This window comes from Polyodon spathula, chromosome 13, assembly GCF_017654505.1.
Source record: "Polyodon spathula isolate WHYD16114869_AA chromosome 13, ASM1765450v1, whole genome shotgun sequence".
NCBI lineage: Eukaryota > Metazoa > Chordata > Actinopteri > Acipenseriformes > Polyodontidae > Polyodon > Polyodon spathula.
This window is the reverse complement of record NC_054546.1, coordinates 20,565,855-20,587,225: the sequence shown is the minus strand read 5'-3', so window position 1 is coordinate 20,587,225 and position 21,371 is coordinate 20,565,855. Positions and strand designations below refer to the sequence as shown.

The 21,371-nt window shown below is 39.5% G+C and overlaps 2 protein-coding genes across 3 annotated transcripts in view; one reads left to right on the top strand and one right to left on the bottom strand.

Moving 5' to 3' along the window:
- LOC121325981 (SEC23 interacting protein) overlaps positions 1-6,928 on the bottom strand; it is an 82,316-nt gene extending 75,388 nt beyond the window's left edge. The window contains exons 1-2 of the mRNA XM_041269093.1: positions 6,743-6,928; positions 1,300-1,850 (exon numbers count right to left, since the gene is read on the bottom strand). Of these exons, the coding sequence (XP_041125027.1) occupies positions 1,300-1,850; positions 6,743-6,869 (678 nt within the window). The 5' untranslated portion in view covers positions 6,870-6,928. The remainder of the gene's footprint in view (positions 1-1,299; positions 1,851-6,742) is intronic.
- Positions 6,929-7,880: 952 nt separating this feature from the next.
- LOC121325982 (minichromosome maintenance complex binding protein) overlaps positions 7,881-21,371 on the top strand; it is a 31,020-nt gene continuing 17,529 nt past the window's right edge. For both annotated transcript variants that reach the window (XM_041269095.1, XM_041269094.1), the window contains exons 1-3: positions 7,881-8,093; positions 12,806-12,891; positions 13,489-13,629. In XM_041269095.1, the coding sequence (XP_041125029.1) occupies positions 8,036-8,093; positions 12,806-12,891; positions 13,489-13,629 (285 nt within the window). In that variant the 5' untranslated portion in view covers positions 7,881-8,035. The remainder of the gene's footprint in view (positions 8,094-12,805; positions 12,892-13,488; positions 13,630-21,371) is intronic.

The following is a 21,371-nucleotide window of genomic DNA, read 5'->3' as shown; positions in this document are numbered from 1 at the left end:
AGACCCGTTTATATCCCGTGTACTAATGACTATACGCCAACATTAACACACAACATACAACACAAAATACACACAGGGGCGGGCACTTTGCCACAAGAGTTTATGTGTGTTTGGAACGCCAGGTCATGTGAAAGCAGTCACAATTCTTATTTGTCAATAGCTCTCTGTGACTGGTAGTACTGAGAACTTTTTTTCAGGAATCTGGGTCAATGATGACAGTAAGAATTAACCCCTGGTATGACATTTTTAATACATTCCGAGCTCTTTACTTTTGTTCTCTTCCTTTCTCATCTGCAGATTGCCTTTTAGTGGCACATCAACTTTTCTGTGATTTTTTCAAGAACACCTACAATAAAGACATTCTTTGTAGGTTGTGACGGCATATACAGTAATTCATGCTGTTGAATAAAGAGCAATCTGAGGATAATTCAGACTGCAGTGAAAATGTGTGTATAATCACACAGCACTGATTCAGGTGCATGTCGAAACCATGCAATTAAGTGTAAGGACAACTCAGTCTTTTCAAATGTAGTGAATAGCTCTTTCATGCAGCTCTGAGAAATGTTGTTTCTACAAGCTAGACTGCACTGTGGGGGAATGACCTAAGCAGCACACAGGATATTCGTCATCATAGAGAACAATTAGTCAAGCCTTGGATGTTCACTTAGTGTTACAGAACCCCCTTCAGTGTTTAATAGAAAAAACATTACTTTAATCTGTCCTATATGTTGTCCAAATTGCATGTTTCTTCTTCATATTTTATAGGTGAATCAAGGGAATTACTTTTTTTTTTTGTTTTCGGGAAATGTCTGGGACTGTAAGTCACTGACATACTTGTAGATTGAGGCAGTACTAACATTTCAGTTCATTATTATGGAAAAATAAGAACATATTTTGGTATATACCATAACCTCTCAACTATTTAAAAAATAGTATTGTAAAACAGTGTTTTCCATTGAAAAAACATTACTGGCAATGTATTTTCTATTTGTATTTTAAATAGATTTGTGGACCCCTATTTTGCCCATTCCTAGCGGAAGTCATGTAAGTCAATAGGGGAAGCAGCTCTGTTTCTTTCAAAGCTACACATTTGAGACCTGCATAGTGAATGGATGTGAATGGCAAGGTTAACATATCGAATAATTTAGTAGTCTTTAATCACTTTAGTGCCTTTTAATTTACATGAAAATGGAAATAAGGGCGGTTTTAAAATAAAACCTACATAGTACAACACAATAAAAACCCATAACAACCACAGCAAACACACTTGTATAAATAAAATCATCTCCTCGTCTTTACCTGTGTGAGTGAGAACGGAGGCGTCTGGAACGTCTGGGTTGGTGGTGCAGTGGGCGGAGCCTGGAGATAAGGGGCAGTCTGATGTTGTTGCTGCTGGGCTTGCCCTTGCTGGAACTGGGGCGGGGCTAGGTAAGGATTGGCTTTGCAGCTCAAATGAGTGTGGCGGTAAGGATTGTACCCCTGCTGTTGGGACAGCCCACTGGGTGGCGGGGCTACACCACTTGTGGGAGGAGCGAAGCTTTGCTGTGCTGGGCTCTGATAGGCTGTGTTTCCAAACTGAGAAATAGGAGGCGGGGCAAAGTCTGTGGGCGGCTGGGCAACGGTGGTAGGGTAAACATTCTGTACTGTGGAGCCCAGAGGCAGGGACACAGGTGGCCTCACTGGCACTGCTGGACCCACAGGGGGCGCTGCAGTTGTGTAGGCCTGCTGCCCGATGCTGGCAAATGGGTCGCTGCTGGTTGGTGTCTTGGAAAAATAACTGAAGGTGGAGGGCTGGCTAGCGTTTCCAGAACTCTGACCAAGAAAGATGTCTTCTTCACCAACAGAGTCATCTAGAAAAAAAACAACAGAAAAATGCTTAAAAGCTGTACCACAATAAAATGCAATTGAGGTCAAAACCCAACAATGAATGTATAACAAACCAGAAAACAAATTATAAGGATTCAGATAAGGGGTCGAGATGCTTTTTCCAGTACAATTTTTAACACATAATCTCGAAAAACCATCTCATACCATCAAACTTAAAACAATCTACCGCCCCAAAACCTGAGCTGTGTTTCAGAAAACCAACAATTCACTAAAGTGTGCACTTCAGGATTGGGGTCAATTCCTGTTTCTCAATTCCAATTCCAATTCCTTTTTAAAATCAGTTCCCAATTCCAATTCCAATTTATTTGAAGGAATTTCAATTGAATTCTTATTTTTGCTAAAGGTTTGTGCTACATCTTTGTTACAGATAAGGGCTCGACATTAACCAAGGCCCAGTTGCCCGGGGCCGGTAGAGAGCGCAGTTTGGCAGGTAGTTATGAAGCACCACAGGCCCGACTGGGTCGGTTTCATTTAACTACTATAATATATATAGTGCATATAGGTTCCGTTTCATAAATCCAGGAAAACAGGCCAGTGTGTCAAAAAGTTGAAAATTAATTTACAAACCATTTTTTAAAAACATAACTACGAACTAATCCTAACTTTCCTGCCGCGCATTATATTTGTTGTACAATCAGAATCTGACACTGCATACTGAAGTGCTGTGTTGGTCATAAAGAATGTAATTATGAAAAAAATGTAGACGAACATTTAGAGTGGAGGCTTCATTATGACAGAGGAAAAAAAAGTAACTGTTGCCTTGTTTGGCGTCAGTTTCCCAGACTTGCAGATAAAATAGCAGCTTTATATGTTGTAAATTCAACATTTCGTTTACATCATATCCAGTCTCACAGTAAGATGTCCCGATGGATATTCAGATACGCAATCGAATTGTCTAACTTTTTGATTTGGGATCCAATGGGTTCAGGTCAAAAATGCCGTTCAGAATCTTTCCAGGACTCGTTGGTATCACCCAGCAAGACGCTGACTTGGAAGAGGCTACACAAGTGACAACACTCCAAGTAGGATTATTATTATTTTGTATTACGAATATTGTTTTAATAGTGTTTACTATTATAGGTATGGGAATTTAGAATAGTCTCCTATTTAAATACACAGGGTGCAACCGTTTTGTGTATTCGGTTACCCGAACTCTGGTTCCTTACACTACCAGCGTAACAGTGTAAGCCAGTAAAGTTTAGCTGGGTTCACAAAGTGTTCAAACAATGTCCAAGACGAGATTGCTTCGCTCTGTACCCTATTTCCTTAGGCACAAGTTTTTTTTCTTTTGTTTACTGAATTAAAATACACAGGACTCAACAAGCAGCAACGTCACAGCGCGTAGCTCTTCCAATTAAAGCAACAGTGGCATAATATTGTGCAAACCACCAAATAATATTGTTTGCTGTAGTGTTTTCAGAATAAAATAACACCTATCATATAGCAACCTAAATATTCTACATCTGTTTAATTCTAACAAATAATATTTATAACATAATCTTAATGCAAATATTGTAACCTGGCCAAAACAGAAAATACATTCCAACATTACAATAGATTAGCATTACTAATTACAACTAGCCATCAAGTACTGACATCAGATGAATCGAAGTCAAGTTACTTTGTTTATTCAATAACCTGTAAATTATTCAATACAAGGAACACTTGCTATATACATGTTAAGTGGCTAAAGTAACATATATTGAAAGGCTTAATTTAGCCACTTTCTTCTAAGATGTTGGCTGTCTTTGGTTACCATACACAGTTAGAAACATACTGAAAATAAAAACTATCATGAAAAAATATATAAATATATTGGGCCAGATAAAATTGCATCCGGGCCAGTAAAAACACTAGCTCAGTGGCCTGACGGGCCAGTAGTTAAAAATGTAAACGTACAGCCCTGCAGATTTATAAGGTTATTTATAAGGCATTTGAAACACTCATCTAATTATATTTTTCTAAAGAAATTGCATTTTTAATAAATAGGAATGAACAGAAGTGAAGTATGGAGAAACCTTTCATTCCATGCCGTTAAAAACATTTGCATCCTTAAACAGGTACTGCTTGATGTCTCATCTCCAGCTACTACAGTATTTTAATGAATTCCAAACAGAAACATCTGGGTGCTTTTAACAGTTTTATTGAACTATTTTCTGTTAGTTAATGGTTTCATAGTCCGTCACGAAATGTTGTATGTTTGTTGCTGCATAAATTTTTTTTTTTTAATTAATACATACTATTATTATTATTATTATTATTATTATTATTATTATTATTATTATTATTATTATTATTATTATTATTATTATTTAGTGAAATGCCCATATTGGTGTGTTGCTACTTTTGCAATATGCTTTTCTGGGTTGAATGTTGCTTTATTTTCAGGCAACCAGGTTAGACTGTGGACAGCCTTCTAGAGTTGCTTTATAGATCCCACCGATTTCTGTGAACATTTACAATGTTTCGTTATTGATTGTTACATAAATCCACTATGGCGTGTGCTTCTGAAATCTTACTAAAACTTTTTTGGTGCTTGTGAATTTGGTGGCAATTTATTAATAAATAATTATTTTATAATAGGCTCCATGCTACATAAAGTCATATTTACAGAGGTAAAACATTTAATCAACTAAGCCTAATCAATAACAGTCACTGATCTATTAAATCCCCTATCTTGAGTCCTACGTACTGTATTCTCTCACAAGCACATGTTGTCTATTGCATTTAAATGCTTCCGTAAAGAGTCTACATTTTTTTGTTTGTGGCCTACAGGTGCTGTGTGCTGCTGAGACTATTAAAAACAAATACTTGTGGGATTTTCCTCCATTTACATTTATTTTGTATATATGTTGGTTTGCATTTTTATTGCCTGCAACTTATATACTTTCATATTTTACTTAACTTCTTCAAGTCACTTTGGTTAAAAGCATCTGCTAAATAAATATAAAGTAAAGATTTCACCTGTACCTGTTCAACAGTAACTAGTGAGGATTTTGTTTTCTATCTTCTTCTACAGCCCTAATCCTCCTGCCAACTAGGTCAAGCTAAAGTGTGTTCTTCATTCTTAGGTTACTACTCTACGTCTACATTGTGACGTCACCTGACCATCCAGTCCCCGAGGTGACACATGTACTATGACATCATAGCCTTGTCAGAACAAACCACTAGATCAACAAACAATTACTATTGATTGGTAGGCGTCTCACTGAAGGCTATGAGAGACCTTGAATGTAAACCTGTATTATATGAAATGTAGGTCTTATTAGTCATGTTTGTGTTCTGTAAATAAAATAAGTTAAAATTATTAAAGAAAAGGGATTGGAAGAAAAAAAAAAATCTACCACAACACTGTCAGTGAGATTCAGAGATTCAGGGTTACCATTGGCAGGCAAGATTATTATTATTATTATTATTATTATTATTATTATTATTATTATTATTATTATTTATTTGGCAGACACCGTTATCCAAGGCAACTTACAGGTGTTACAGGGTTACAATGCAAAGTTGTGCCAATTGAACTCTACAATGAGACTGAAAGGTGATTGAATTTTTCTGGAAGCACATGTGACCATTCCTCAATGATTACCAACTAATTCCCTCAGCAAACCTGGGGTGGAAATCTGCTGCAAAAGTCTGCAGTCAGTCTTGGATACAACTGGCCAATGTGACTTGCAACAGGGAGATGCAGCTTTTATATATTGCACTCAGCCATTGGAACTAATATAATAATTGGCATACTAGATATTTAAACTCAATTCTGACAGTTGATTCATTTTAACAAAACATGCAGCAATGTATTCTTTACAATCAGGACTGGGTGCATGACAAATAGGTTTCCACACACCATGTAATGCCTTCCTCTCCTAATGTAGTTAGCAAAAAAAAAAAAAAACACGTTTAAACTGCAAACTCATCAGTTTCTGTTTTCATTTAAAGTAAAACAGCTAGCCAGCTGCAAAATACTATTCGAGAACAACTCCCACATTAGCACTGGTTCATCAACTGCAGTATCGCTCGATTACTACCGTGATGCCTTTTGCAGGTCACAACAAAAATAAAGGCGTTTCTTACTGTGTAACTGTAAAGATGTATAACCGTTGTTAAGGTTATTTAACAACATGTGTCTTTAAATCCTGAAAACTAACAATGACAATAACTTCATTTATACCAACTAATAACTTCTCCGGAAGTATTACAGGTAGACGACTAGTTTAACTAGCCAGCGGAATTAATCAAGACACGCTCACTACGTGTTAACACAATAGTCACTATCAAGTGAAACTGTTAGCAATATTTCGTTTATTTATTGTGCAATAGCTTTTCATTTGTACACACCGATTCTCGATGTATTAACTGCTAAGAATAATGGCGGTGCATTAATCTGTGAAACTAGATTAACGATCTTTCGATCAATACACCAGATATTAAAAAATACATTAAATAAATGTGTAGTGACTAGTGTACTGTACGACAAAGCCTTTGCATGGACTGCGATTCTTTCACTAACACGTTTCCTACAAGCAGTAAATGAAGCCTGCAGTAATCCTTACTACATATATGATGATGTCTATCACTGTATCATTCAACAAGAACAGAAGATGTACGGAACAGTACAGTAGTATCTACGTAGTCAGTAGCTTTATGAACTACAATACCTCTTAAATGGCCGTAAGATCTAAATATATTCGCGTGTGAAAGTCGCTTTTTGCTACACCCTTCCAAAAAGGAATGTCTGTACATGTTAAAAATAAGTATCTTTACAGGAATAAGCGTTTACTAATCCCAGCTTCTCTTCCTTCTCTGTATCACTACAACACGACTTCTAAAACTGGGGTATGTATCGTCTTACCTCCAGACAGCACCGCTGGCCCAGCGGCTTGGCTGACAGGTATGAAGGGCATATTAAAATTAAACTCCGAATTCGTGGAGAAAAGCAAGTTGGTGCTGGAACTGTTACTCGGTTTCTTCTCAGCCATTTTCAGATTGCAGTTACACGTATCCTAGCTGGAGCGCCTTCGACCGGATCCGGGGTCAAAGGTTGCGATGACGTCACACACCGCTGATGGAGTTGCCTATCGGTGCCACTTGTCCATACAAATCAAAAAAAAAAAAAAAAAAAAAAAACACTAGTCTCTAGTTAACAATATATATGTATTTTGACATAAAAGGGTATACATTACTTTTGTTTTTCGACTGGTCTCCGCAGTGAAAAAAATCTTACATTTATGCCTTCCTAGTTTAAATTGGCCGATGTTTTTTAAATAAGTAACCAACTTGCGAGGGCCATATTCTTAAAAGCTTTAAAATAACATTTTTTTGTATGTTTAACACCAGGGGACTAAAGAGCTCCAAATATACATATATGTAGCGTTGTGGTTGCTAGTTATTTAGCCCTGGTCTCTATTCACAAAGCTTTACCGCATGAGCTATTAAAAATATTTTTTCAAAGCCTGTTTTTATGAGAAAGAAAAAAAAAGTGATACTTCTGTTCTTTACTATTGTTAATAAAACCACCAATCATGAACTGTTCAAAAATATCAAACGTGTTGTTGTTGTTTTTCACAAAAATAGGTTTTTGAAAAAAAAAAAACGCTTTAGAATAAACCATAGCTGGCACGTGGTGTAACTCGGTTTACAAAAAAAAAAAAAAAAAAAAAAAGGTTCAAGCACTGTAGTAAAATATTGTGAAATAGACCTAACTGAAATTGTACAGTCAGGAATCACAGTGCATTCTGGTTCCTCATCATGGTATCTACTTATACTCATTTAAGAGTTGATGTTGCAATAGAAAAAGGGAATTCAAGTTATATGCAAACTACAAGCCCACTTTCTGAAGAGAAATAAATAAAACTGTATCTGCGTGAGCTTGTCTCACACAGCTCCCAACTGTCCACTAGTCTTGCCTGAAGTAAAAATGTCCAGCTGAGAAACGAATTACTTTTTGACAGGATGGTGACGTGCCCACAGCAAAGTTCAGAGGTGAGCCTGGAGTGACGTCGATTTCCCGCCATTGCAGAGCGTGGAGTTTCTGTGTGACAGCTTTAATACCGCACGAGCAAAAGGCTGAATAGTGAAGACATATTATTAAACATTTCTTTAGGTCGGGTTTTTAAAGCAAATATAAAGTTTAAAGTACGGCAACATGTCCTCGGCTCAGGACTGGCTTAGTAACCCCCTGGGGATTGTGCAGAGTATCTTTGGTAAGTGTGTTTTTGTTTTTTGTACCGAGCAGCAGGCTTTAGTTGCTGGGCGGTTAAAACCTAGCTCACCCTTCCGGTCAAAAACTAAAACAGTTCAGGGATCCGTTTACTGCTAGCAATAGAGGAGATAACTGGTTCAATGTTCCGCTAACTTTACACACACGATACGCTTTTAAAATAATTTAAATTAAAAACAAACGTACTCGCTTTTTTTTTTTCTAAATCGCTGAACTTGACCCGTCTGTCTATATCTATCTGTCGTATTTGCAAATGGTGAATTACAGATGATAGCAGTTTCAAATGCAATGTTAAACAGATGGTGGTACAACGAGAGTAACTGGGTTAACTGTGCAGTGCCCTCACACGGCTTCGGGCCGGTTTGGTTTTAAAATGTAAGTTACAGATATTTGAAAATGTTATCACTTTATAAAACACAAGACCTGTAAAACGAAAGAAAGAAGTTGTTTTGCTCTATGTTGATATTTCTGGTTTGACTACATGTGGCATTGATACCCATGTTGCTGTGAGTGTAGTCCTTCCGAGTGGCCAGAAAGCTTCACGAAGGTACGGGTTAGATCGGACACGCCCATGAAAACGCCAAACAGTAGTATGCAAACCGGGCGACCATATTGCCTGGGCAAGGAACTTCATTCCCTGGGCAACAGATAGGACCGGAGATAGAGAAGAGGCGTTTAGTTGTTTAAACTTTGACTTGTTCCGGTAGTACATCACAAATGTTACGTGAAAATATTGATTTACAAAACGGGTCTGTTTTTTGATCGTTAAATAAAAACTCAGAACGGAGGGTGATAACATAGAGATGGTCACACAGCTAACGAACAGCTTAGGAGACAGATTTTTGTTATGGTCATAATAAAATAAATAAATACCTACTGTAAATATAAATATAAATACACCCTATTATTTCAACGCTACCCCAGGGCTTGACACTAATGGTTGCCCGGGGCAACCAAAATTCAGCCTCGGGCAACTTGAAAGTAAAGCCAGAAAGAATTAGTTGCCCGAGCCGGGCAACCACAGTATTGTTCATTATCAGATCACAACCTATCTAAATATTAAAAAAAAAAAAAAAAAAAAAACTTGAACTGACTGCTACTGTTGCTCTCTCGCTCCCCACATGGACGATCCTTCGATTAGTCATGCATGGCGTTAACGGTGATAATGTTGTGTTTCTGTTATCTGTATAAACTGTCCGGTTTGCCCTAGTATAACCGCGTATGTAAAAATAAATAAATAAATAAAACGGATTCACCGCTTCCAAAAAATGAAGGAAGCGGCGGTCAGTAAGAGGGCTGTGTCCCCTCGACATCATCAGTCTCTGCTGTGTCAACCGGCGATTTCGTATGAGGAGAAACGGCAACCCAAATTCCAGGATAAGTGGTACAGGTGGTGGATAGCAGAGGAAAGGGTTCATCGGCCAGACTGTGAAAGTCTGAACTGGTGCAACGTATATCTGTGACTGAAAGTGATGCTGTGTATCACAATTAAATGCTCAGTGTTTGTTTGTCTGATAAGCGTGTCTGCTTGGTAAATAAATAATACATTTTAAGAAAATGTCAATGTTTTTTTTTTTTTCGGCAACCTAAATTTTACCCCGGGAAACCTGGATTTTTTTTTTTCTGGTTGCCCTGCAGGGCAACTGTTAAAGTTAGTGTAGAGCCCTGGCTACCCTCATGATTGACGTGTTTTTTTTTTATTTTTTATTTTTTAATAGGCATAAATACCAATAATAATTTATAAAGAAGTATAACTACCATAGTTATAAAAAAAAGTTTAAAGATGATAACTTTTTTCAAAAAGTAAGACGTTATATAATAGTAGTTGTTATTATTATTGATGTTGATGATGATGATGATGATGATGATGATTATGTATTTCTTTATTTGGCTGATTCCTTTATCCAAAGCGACTTACAAGGGCACAGTTAATTATTTTTACATAAAAATTCTGGTATCCATGTATTCAATTGGGTTTTTGCTCAAGGGTACAACAGCAGTGTCCCATCTGGGATATAATGTTAAATATTCTAAAAGCTGTATCTTAAAAAAAAAAAAAAAAAAAATAATAAAGTGCTACACTAGGATTTTAATAATAACATTTAAGGTACAGCAAAGTATTATATGAAAATAGTGTTATTTTGCATAAACTAACAATTACAACATCAGTGATTTTGTTCTGTAACTTCCTTGACATCATTAATCCCCATTACTGTTTTCTGAAGAAGAAACATAACATTAAAATTACAAGTGGAGTGTATTTATCCTGATGTAAAATTGCACAAGTTAATAGGTAGCAACTTTACTTAAACTAATATGACAGATCTTTACAGATTAAATGAGGTATTGCACAGAGTTGTAGCTGTACAGTACCTCCAAACTCTAAATTTAAGGATGTTGGAAATGGTGGTTTGTGAATAGTTACATACCAAACTAAATTACTCAATCTTAAATGAATACATAAATAAAGCAAAGTATCTATCATTATGGCATCCTCTAAACGTGAACTACATGGAAACTACAAGAATTTAGCGATGGAGTACGCCAGGGAAAAATCCCCCTCACTCATCCCAGTCATTCTTTTCTTTTACTTTGCTTTTTTTGATTTCCTCTTTGTGTCAATCCAAAAACACACACAGTTGTTACTTAAGACGACTATGCTTTTTATAGTGTGTTCAGTTGTTAAAATTCCTGATTGCACCCCTACGTAATCCTGGTTTCAGTGGGTTAACACAGTGCTCAATTGTCTGTTTGGGACCCCACTGCACCAGGATCGCTTTGGCGAATATGTTAATGATGGGACAGGTGCTCTCTAACGGGTCAAGACATGTCTTCAGAATACGATTTCAGTGCACTATTTTTCTTTTACGTCTTTGCTCCATTTACGCTCCACAGTATCGGGGGCATGTGCCGTTGCACTTGGCCTTGCATTTGCGCTGTGATCAGAATACACCCCCTAGAGTTTTAATTTATAGACAGTATGAATTTAATATGTTTGTGTTAATGAAATGTTTTTAAAACATACTTTTCATGACTTTCCCTTGAGAAACTATAAAATAGGTAGTAAATGTGTGTGTGGGGGGGGGGGGATTCCAGGATAAGTGGTACAGGTGGTGGAGAGCAGAGGAAAGGGCTTATTGGCCAGACTATGAAAGTCCAACTTGCACCTGACTAAATCCTGTGTCAAATAAAGTTTGCACATTTGAAAGGGGACAGGTGTTTCTTACATGCTTCTCAGTCTTACTATGAGTTACCAGATCACTATGATGTGCTCAGAGTTCACATCTGCAGTATTTGCCTCATCACCAGACACACTCCTAATCCATTCTTTTAAACCCTCTTTTAGGATCTTATCCCTCCTGCCCTGTTAACGTGATTGCGTTACCCTACAGTTTGTGTGCAGGGGGCAAGCTGCAAAAGTAGCAGACAATAACCATTTGTTAAATTAAAATAATTTTGTAACTCTATTAATATTTTAATAAAACTCATTCAATATAGCCAAAAAAAATACAAAACCTGTTAAAAGTAGCCCAAAAACTAGCTATTGCGATTCCTAACTGTTTCCAGCGGCTATCATTTCCAAGTAGCCCAATTCTGCGGTAAAACTGCGGACCTGGCAACTCTGGTCAAGTGGCACAATATCTCTACAAACCTATTCATAATTTAAGTAATCTGAAGTTACGTTTTTTCATGTGAGTATTACTTTTGTATACAATTTATTTATATATAAATTAGTCTCTAGGTGCATTGTTTAAGAACGGCCAAATGTTAGTAATTGAGACATGCCATAATAGTTATGTGATATCGAGTAGAACTCGGATTCCCTTGACAACAATTGACATCCACGCAATGTGTCAGAAATATAAAATAATTGTTTATTTAAGGGAAAAAGGGGTGCACAACTAATCTAATATTACAGAAAGGAAAGTCTATTGGTTAGAGAGATGTATGAATAGTAATATGCGTTCATTGATTCCATAGTCAAATGATTACAACGACCATAACATCATTAGCATACATGATTAATATACTAATATTGAATATGTCTGATCACACAGTGTCTACTTTGCATTAGTATTTTCAATATCCGTTTCTCATTGTAATCGATCATGTCAATATGCACGAGAATTAATTCAACTTCCCATTCATAACGTTCCAGTACCTAATTTAGCAAATTAGTTTTACCATGTTAATTTAGTTTAGACTAAATTAATTTAGTTGATTATATATTCAAATTAACGCAAATGGGGCAATGATGAAATTCTCTGCATTTGAGGCAACTCCTTTTGAGTTGCACATTTCAGACAAACAATACATTTCTTACACACTCTAAAACAGGAAGTTATATTCTATTTCTAGAACAGTTTCCACTTGATAGCATTTGCTTCAGTTACTTTCGAGTATTTAATATTAGACATGTTGAATACTTATCGATTTCCATATACAGACGTCAGTCTGTGTCGATGAATACTGCAGCTTTCCATATCCACAGTTCCAATGTAGACAGTATTTTGCAGTACGCATTGTATTGTGTAGGCTCGTTCTTTTCAAGTGAAGATCAGCTTGTTGATCTCCAATGCTTGACATTAACTTTGCAGTGAAGGGCAGGAGAGGCTAATGCCACAACTAATTTTTTAACCATTTTTATTTTGGTTGCTATAATCGGATGTTAGAACTTGTATGCTTTTATTCCAGACCAGAAAAGCACAAACCTTGAATGGGAAAAAACGGCAGTGGCTTATTTTAAAGAGAAGCTGCAGGAGAATGATGCCACCAACTGGGTAAGTCTTCAACTCACCTTTTTATGCATTTGTAGCAGGGAGTTCAGTACAATTTAGTTCTGCAAAGCTCTTGCAAAGGTTTTCACATAAAAAACAGACCTCTGGAAGAAAGGAAAACCACACAACTCACAGCTGTTGTTATAACTTATATTGATGTGATACAGGCTCTTTCCATTTTTACTACAAGGACATCACAAAGACTTCCACAGACAGAATATCATAGCAGCCTGACACAAAGTGATCGATGCAGTCAGTGGAAGCAGCCCGTAACTGACTGTTTTATTAAGAACCGGGACTGATTTTATCCACCCTGGAAACTTCATGTACACATGAATGTGTCTTTAAGTTATTGCTCAGTTATAGACTGAACCTTCACTCAATTCACTAGACTCCTTGAATAGCCTCACCTCTAGAAGACTGACACACATACTGATGTGCAAAATATTACATAACAATGAAACCAAAGGAGTTAATACATTTAAGTTCAACTTTCAGTACTAGGTCGTCTATTACTGTCGTATGCCTAATTAAACCTGGTCTAATGACTCCCAATAATCCCTAATTCACTACGCTGTTTTTTCCTCCATTGTGTTCTAGGTTCCCTCCTTGAACGACGTCCCATTGCACTACCTGAAACCCAACAGCCTGGTAAAGTTCCGCTGTATGGTGCAGGACATGTTTGATCCAGAGTTTTACATGGGAGTCTATGAAACTGTTGACCCCAATACCAAGGCAAGAGTAAGTAAACAGTTCTGTGCATTGTTTTTTATATTTATTTTACGTAAGTCATGGTGGTCTCCCTTTATGATATTGCTAGCTGTAATTTGTCATTGTCGTCCCCATGCCGCAAAAATGATTGCTTAGGTCGGCCAGCATGTCCTCAGCTCACCGCGCCTGCGGACTTGCCTGTAAGCTGCACGGAGCTGTGTTATCTTCTGACGCCGTAGCTCTGAGGTGGCTGCATGGTGGGTCTGCAATGTGAAAAGAAACGGCACACGCTTCGGAGGACAGCGTGTGTTTGTCTTCGCTGCTCTCGAGTCAGTGCACGGATGGTAGCGGTGAGCCTAAAAATAATTGGCTATTCTAAAATGAGAAAATGATAAGTAATTGGCGACCTACTAAATAAAAAAACAAACAAACAAAAAAAAAGGCTTTATTGACTGTTTATCTATAGATAAAAAGAAGCGCAAGTACTGGGGGTGATATCCTGTTATATATAGTAGGGATGTGCTTTTGATACATTTTTATGAACATTTAAATGGTATGCAATTGTCAGTGTTTAAACCATAGCTACATACGCACACACACATACACACACTTTCTAAGCAAAGAAACCCTAAATAAGCAAATAATGTTTTAACATTGCAAAGTCTTAATTACCAAGTAAAAAAAAGACACACACCAAAGTATATATTGAAATTAGGGCTATCACTTGATTCAAATTTTTTGATTGGTTAGCCTAATTTATGGGCATTAGTTAGTTAAGCAGTAGATTCACATTTTTAATAAAGATAATGATCTTATAGCAGCTGTCCTGTATGTAATTGGTCTTTTTAAAAGCATTTGTATTATTATTTTTTATCTTAGTAAATGTCTTTCTTTGCATTTGTACTGCACTATTGAGATGTACCTGTGCTGGCCCTGTGGACACAAAGTGAATATATTATACTCAAAGAACAAAACAAAATCAATAATATTAAAAAGAAAACCACACAGCTCACACGTGTTACAGAATCTTTTAAATGCATAGATTCCAATACATTGTAATATTAACACTACTGTTCAGGGATTGGTGAAATCCACACACGCATGCATATACAGTGCCTTGCAAAAGTATTCAGACCCCTGACCAATTCTCTCATATTACAGAATTACAAAAATGGTACATTGAAATTTCGTTCTGTTTGATATTTTATTTTTAAACGCTGAAATTCAGAATCAATTATTGTAAGGTGACATTGGTTTTATGTTGGGAAATATTATTAAGAAAAATACAAAACATTTTCTGGATAAAAACCCCACTGTTGAAGGATCATTGGTAAGGCTGTGAATCTGAAGGAAAATGAAGACCAAAGAGCATTCTACAGAAGTTAGAAATAAAGTAATACAAATGCATAAATTAGAGAAAGGGTACAAAGTAATATCCAAGTGTGGCAGAGCAAAGCTCTGCCCTTTTTAAATTGGCAGGGATGGAGTTAATTTCCCCTACCTGCCTGGGTTTATTATGTTCAGGTGGCTGGGGTTGATTAGTTGATTAGGTTAATCAACGACCAATCAGCGCCCAGCCACCTGACAGAAAAGGAGGCCTCTGCTTCTCATTTAGGAGGAGGGAGCTGAGGAAGCAGGTTGGTGTTTTGTTAGTTGTGATTTTTCAGTTTTCTAAATCCAGTGAAGGCATTGCCCAGCCTGGAAGCCTTTATTTTGTACATTTTGCTTTTTGTCTTTCTTTTTGTGTTTCAATCCCTTAGTTTTGGCCCTTGTGCCTTTTTTATTTTATTATATGTTTATAATAAAAGTATATTTTTTTGAACTGCAGTCTGTCTCTGGGCCTCTATCCACTCGCCAGCCTGCCACATTTGGTGTTAGAGTGGGATAGCGCCACCTAGAGGCTCAGAGCAGTATTATATTTTTTTTTTTTTTAATTTTTGGGATTTATTTATTTTATTTTTTTTTTTTTGAAAAAAAAAAATGGGAAAGAAGAGCAGACAGCGGCAAAGGCAGGACAAGCAGCAGCTGAAGAAATGTAAGCTGCTGCAGCCACCGCTGGAGGACCCGGCCAGCCTCTTCCCTTGGTGTTCTTGGTGCGGAAAGGAGGACCATCGTTGGCGGTCCTGCCCAGATGTGCCACCGGCAAACTGGTGTGGCCGGTGTGAGGAGGACGGCCACAACTGGGCAGGATGCCCCTACAACCAGGCCCAGGAAGAGGTGCAGTATTCACCCTGGGCATCAAGGGCCATCCCACTACCTCCAGCACCACCACCTTCACCTCCGTCCCAGGAGATCTGGGACTGGTTGATGCACCCTGAGGCAGACCTCGTCCACGATCTCCCCATAGTTATCAACATGCTGGGGAGAGGTGGGAACAGTGGGAGGAACAACACCACCCAGCGTCCTTCCCAGAGGTTGCCCTCATGGTGGTTAATTACCTGGCGGTAGACATGGGAGATGCCCCGGTCACTCCAATAAAGAGGGGTGAGCCGCCTTCCCGAGAGCCAGAGAGGGGTGAGCCGCCTTCCCGAGAGCCAGAGAGGGGTGAGCCGCCTTCCCGAGAGCCAGAGAGGGGTGAGCCGCCTTCCCGAGAGCCAGAGAGGGGTGAGCCGCCTTCCCGAGAGCCAGAGAGGGGTGAGGAGCCGCCGTCCCCAGAGCCAGAGAGGGAGGAGGAGCCGCCGTCGCTCCCAGAGCCAGAGAGGGAGGAGGAGCTGCCGCCGCTCCCAGAGCCAGAGAGGGAGGAGGAGCTGCCGCCGCTCCCAGAGCCAGAGAGGGAGGAGCTATGGCCCAAGGATGCCTGCCTTGCACCGCCCAAGGATGCCTGCTTTGCACCGCCCAGGGATGCCACGCCCGCTCCGCTCAGGGATGACACATTTGGATCGCCTGGGGTTGCCTGCTGCTTCACATCGCCTGGGGTTGCCTGCTGCTTCGCATCGCCTGGGACTGCTGCTGCATCGCCTTTTTGTTTTTAGAGGGTTGCCGAGGGTCCGCCTCCGCCACTAGAGGGAGCCGGGCCGCCTCCGCCACTAGAGGGAGCCGGGCCGCCTCCGCCGTACTACCTTGGAGATCCGGGGCCCCCTCAACCAAAGAAGGCTTGGGGGCTCCGACATCAACCCCGCCCACCACCACCCACCATAACAGCCCACCCAAGGGACATAATTGGACTCTTGGGGGGAGGGGGGTGGGGAGGGGGGGGGGGGGGGGGGGAGTTGGCCGATTGCGGCCGGTGTACGTTGTACATGGGGGGAGGTGTGTGGCAGAGCAAAGCTCTGCCCTTTAGAAATTGGCAGGGATGGGGTTAATTTCCCCTACCTGCCTGGGTTTATTATGTTCAGGTGGCTGGGGTTGATTAGGTTAATCAACGATCAATCGGCGCCCAGCCACCTGACATAAAAGGAGGCCTCTGCTTCTCATTTGGGAGGAGGGAGCTGAGGAAGCAGGTTGATGTTTTGTTGGTTTTGATTTTTCAATTTTCTAAATCCAGTGAAGGCATTGCCCAGCCTGGAAACCTTTATTTTGTGCATTTTGCTTTTTGTCTTTCTTTTTATATTTCAATCCCTTTGTTTTGGACCTTGTGCCTTTATTTTATTATCTATTTATAATAAGTATATTTTTTTGAACTGCAGTCTGTCTCTGTGCCTCTATCCACTCGCCAGCCTGCCACATTAAGTGTTTGGATGTCCCAGTGTGCACAGTTGGATCAATAATGAGGAAGTGGAAGCTGCATCACACCACCCAGGCACTGCCAAGAAAAGGCCGTCCCTCAAAACTCAGCGCTCAAACAAGAAGGAGACTTGTGGGAGAAGCCACAGAGCGGCCAACAATCACTTTGAAGGAGCTCCAGAGTTCAGTGGCTGGGAGTGGAGAAATGGTGCAACAGTCAACTGCATCAAGAGCTCTGCATAACACTGGCCTGTATGGGAGGGTGGCAAGAAAGAAGCAGTTACTCAAAAAGTACCTTCTGAAAACACATCTGGAGTTTGCCAGAAAGCATGAGAGTGACCCAGCTGCGATGTGGGAAAAGGTTTTGTGGTCAGATAAGACCAAGATAGAGCTTTTTGGCCAAAGCTCAAAGCGCTATGTGTGGCGCAAACCTAACACTGCCAATGCCTCAAGACACACCATCCCTACAGTGAAGTATGGTGGTGGCAGCATCATGCTGTGGGGATGCTTCTCATCAGCAGGGACTGGGCATCTTGTTACAATTGAAGGAAGAATGGATGGAGCAAAATACAGGAAAATACTGCAAGAGAATCTGCTTCAGTCCGCTAAAAAACTGAAGCTTGGGAGGAAATTCACCTTTCAGCAGGACAATGATCCCAAGCACAAGGCCAAAGCAACACTGGAGTGGCTCAAGAACAAAAAGGTGAATGTCCTACAGTGGCCCAGTCAAAGTCCTGATCTCAATCCCATTGAGAATCTGTGGCACTATTTGAAAATTGCGGTCCACAAGTGTCGTCCAACCAACCTGGAGCAAATCTGCCAAGATGAATGGGCCAAAATCACTCTGACACTGTGCAAAGCTGGTACATACTTACCCCAAAAGACAAAGCTGTTATTGCAGCGAAAGGTGGCTCTACCAAATATTAATGTGTGGGGGTTGAATACTTATGCAAGTAAGATATTTCAGTTTTTTATTTTTCTTAAAAATATTTCCCAACATAAAACCAATGTCACCTTACAATAATTGATTCTGAGTTTCAGTGTTTAAAAATAAAATATCGAACAGAACGAAATTTCAATGTACCATTTGTAATTCAGTAATATGAGAGAATTGGTCAGGGGTCTGAATACTTTTGCAAGGCAGTGTGTGTGTGTGTGTGTGTATGTATATGTGTATATATATATATATATATATATATATATATATATATATATATATATATATATATATATATAGAGAGAGAGAGATCTCTCCCTCTATTAGGGAATAACATGTAATGTATCTATAGATCCGTATTAGGTGAACTGGTTTTTTTTTTTTTTTAAACAAACAATTTTATGCATAAAAGTGAACTGGTAAATTTAAAGCCTATACAAAATTTATTTACACATATGCAATATCGGAATTAATATTGAAAAAATAAAAATCTTTTTAAAATAATGTTATACGTATTCACAGGGAGGTAAGGGATAAGTAAATGTCAGTCGCCATCTGGAGCGTTCTGTATACGTGTTTGCTTTTTACTGCCAGCATCAGTAACTCCATCCAGTCATTTCTTGATGAAGCATTGGACATGTTTTTGTTTGGCATAATTATTTACATACCACGATTTTTTTCATCCGGTTCCTCAAAATGCATCCAAACATGGCTTTGCTTTGTTTAGATATGCCATTTTATTAAATATATAAAACTCCAGAAAAAAAATGCTTGTCATTAACTTTGTTACTATGGAGTTGATATCATACCACGCCCACTAGAGCATGAAAAACAGAGTGCACCAATGAAGCGCCAGATCAACCAAGAAAAAAACCCACCCCAGTGGCAGTCTTTCTGTTGTACCAGTTAGAAAGACTACGTGGAGGCAATTGTCAAACCCCTTCCTTTTTGTAATATCCGCCCTTACTCTGGCTCCACAGCAAACGGTTACGTGACATACTCGCTGTATATTATAATAAATTATTTTAATAATACATTAAAAAAAATATGCATTTGGTGAAATTTTTCACATGATCGATTATACGTCTAGCATATTATTCAATGTTTAACGACTTCTTTGTAGTTTATACATTTAAATGTTTAATATTCAGATCCCTAGTATATAGTTTGAATGTCTGAAATCATGTGTGCTGGCTTCCCCTACATTGCTAAGAAATAAATTAATAATAATAATAATAACACCGTGTAACAAATTTTTTTTTTTTGTTTGGGGGGGGGGGGGGTTCCTGGGTAGTAAGTGTTATTTCCTAATTGCTTATGCCTCAAAAGTATAGAAAATGGCTATTATTCCCCACAAACTTTGCTTTTGTGACCAGGATAGTGATATTTTGAAATGTACCTATTTTCCAGAACATTCCAGATAGATTCAGTGCTGAGTAAACTTGGAGTAACTTCTAGAACTTTCCAGTAATATAAATAGTAGTATAAATACAGGGGCCTTAAGCCCACCAGTTCAGTTTAGTTCCAGCTGCCTAAGTGGATACATATCTGCATTTTTCTGAGATGGCATCAAGAGGCTGCAAGCATCCGGCAGACGCATTTTGCTATGTCTGCGGCCAATTTATCAAGACGAGCGAAAAAGTACTCCGTGGAAGCATCTGTTAAGATGTGTGAGGCCTACAAGGCATATTTCGGCATGCCTGTCGGGGATCAAGACAAACCCTGGGCACCTCATTTCACCTGCGAGCACTGCAAAAAAAAAAAACTCTGGAAGGTAAGATGGACAATTGTTGCTCGGAATTTTATGTTATAAAATTTGTTAATTTTTAAAATTGTAAAAGTTTTTAATTTTAAAATGTTTTACAGTTTTCAGTGTTATTGAAAAAATATATCATATATGAAAAATGTTGCGAGAATCTCTTACACATTTAGTCATGGGTGAAATAAATGTATTTTTGTAGGATGGTACAGAGGGGAAAAGAGAGCCATGAAGTTCGCTATCCCAAGAATTTGGCAGGAACCCACTGACCACTCAAGCAACTGCTACTTCTGCATGGTGGACCCTTCCAAACGTCGGACTGGCAAGAATGCACCTGCTATCATGTATCCGGACCTTCCTTCATCCATCGCCCCGGTGCCACACTGCCATGAGCCCCCCGTACCCACTCCTCCAGAGAGAGAGCAGCCGTCTTTAGAAGAGAGCAGCAAGTCAGAGAGTGAGGAAGACGTTGTAGATCCAGATGACAATTTCGGAGGTGGAGCTGAGGAGAGAAACCCATACTACCCCAACCAAAAAGACCTCAACGACTTGATTAGAAATCTTGGTCTCACCAAGTCCAATACCGAGCTTTTGACGTCTAGGCTGAAGCAGTGGAACTTGTTGGATGAAAGTGTGCAAGTCGCAGATCAGAGGAAGCGTCACCAACCTTTTTCCAGCTTCTTCACCCGTAAAGATGGGCTCTGCTTCTGCCACAATGTGACCAGTCTGTTCGAGGCAATCGGAATCGCCTGTAACCAGAATGAGTGGTGCCTCTTCATTGACAGCTCATCATTACCATAATGGTAACAAGTACCCATCTCTTCTCCTGGCTCACTCGGTGCACCTCAAAGAGGATTACAACAGCATCAAGACCTTGTTGGACACCTTGAAGTATGGTGAGTACAGCTGGGAGGTCATAGGAGACTTCAAAATGGTGGCATTCCTGATGGGTCTCCAAGGCGGTTTTACCAAGTTTCCCTGCTATCTTTGCCTTTGGGACAGCAGGGACACCAAGACGCACTACCACGGGCGGGACTGGCCACAGCGGACAGAGTTCTCTGTGGGGAGGAACAATGTCAAGTGGGAGCCACTGGTGGACCCCCGGAAGGTGCTGATACCACCACTGCACATCAAATTGGGCCTTATGAAACAATTTGTCAAAGCTCTAGGTAAAGAGTCGGCAGCCTTCAAGACTTCTTCCCTAAGCTGTCTGAGGCAAAGGTCAAAGCCGGTGTCTTCGTCGGACCACAGATAAAGAAGATCCTGGAGTGCAATGAATTCCCCAAGAAGCTCACTAGTAAGGAGAAAGCGGCTTGGAACAGCTTTATCGCAGTGATTCGGGGCTTCCTGGGCAATCACAAAGCCGAAAACTATGTGGAGCTGGTTGAGACTCTGGTGAAGAACTACGGCACA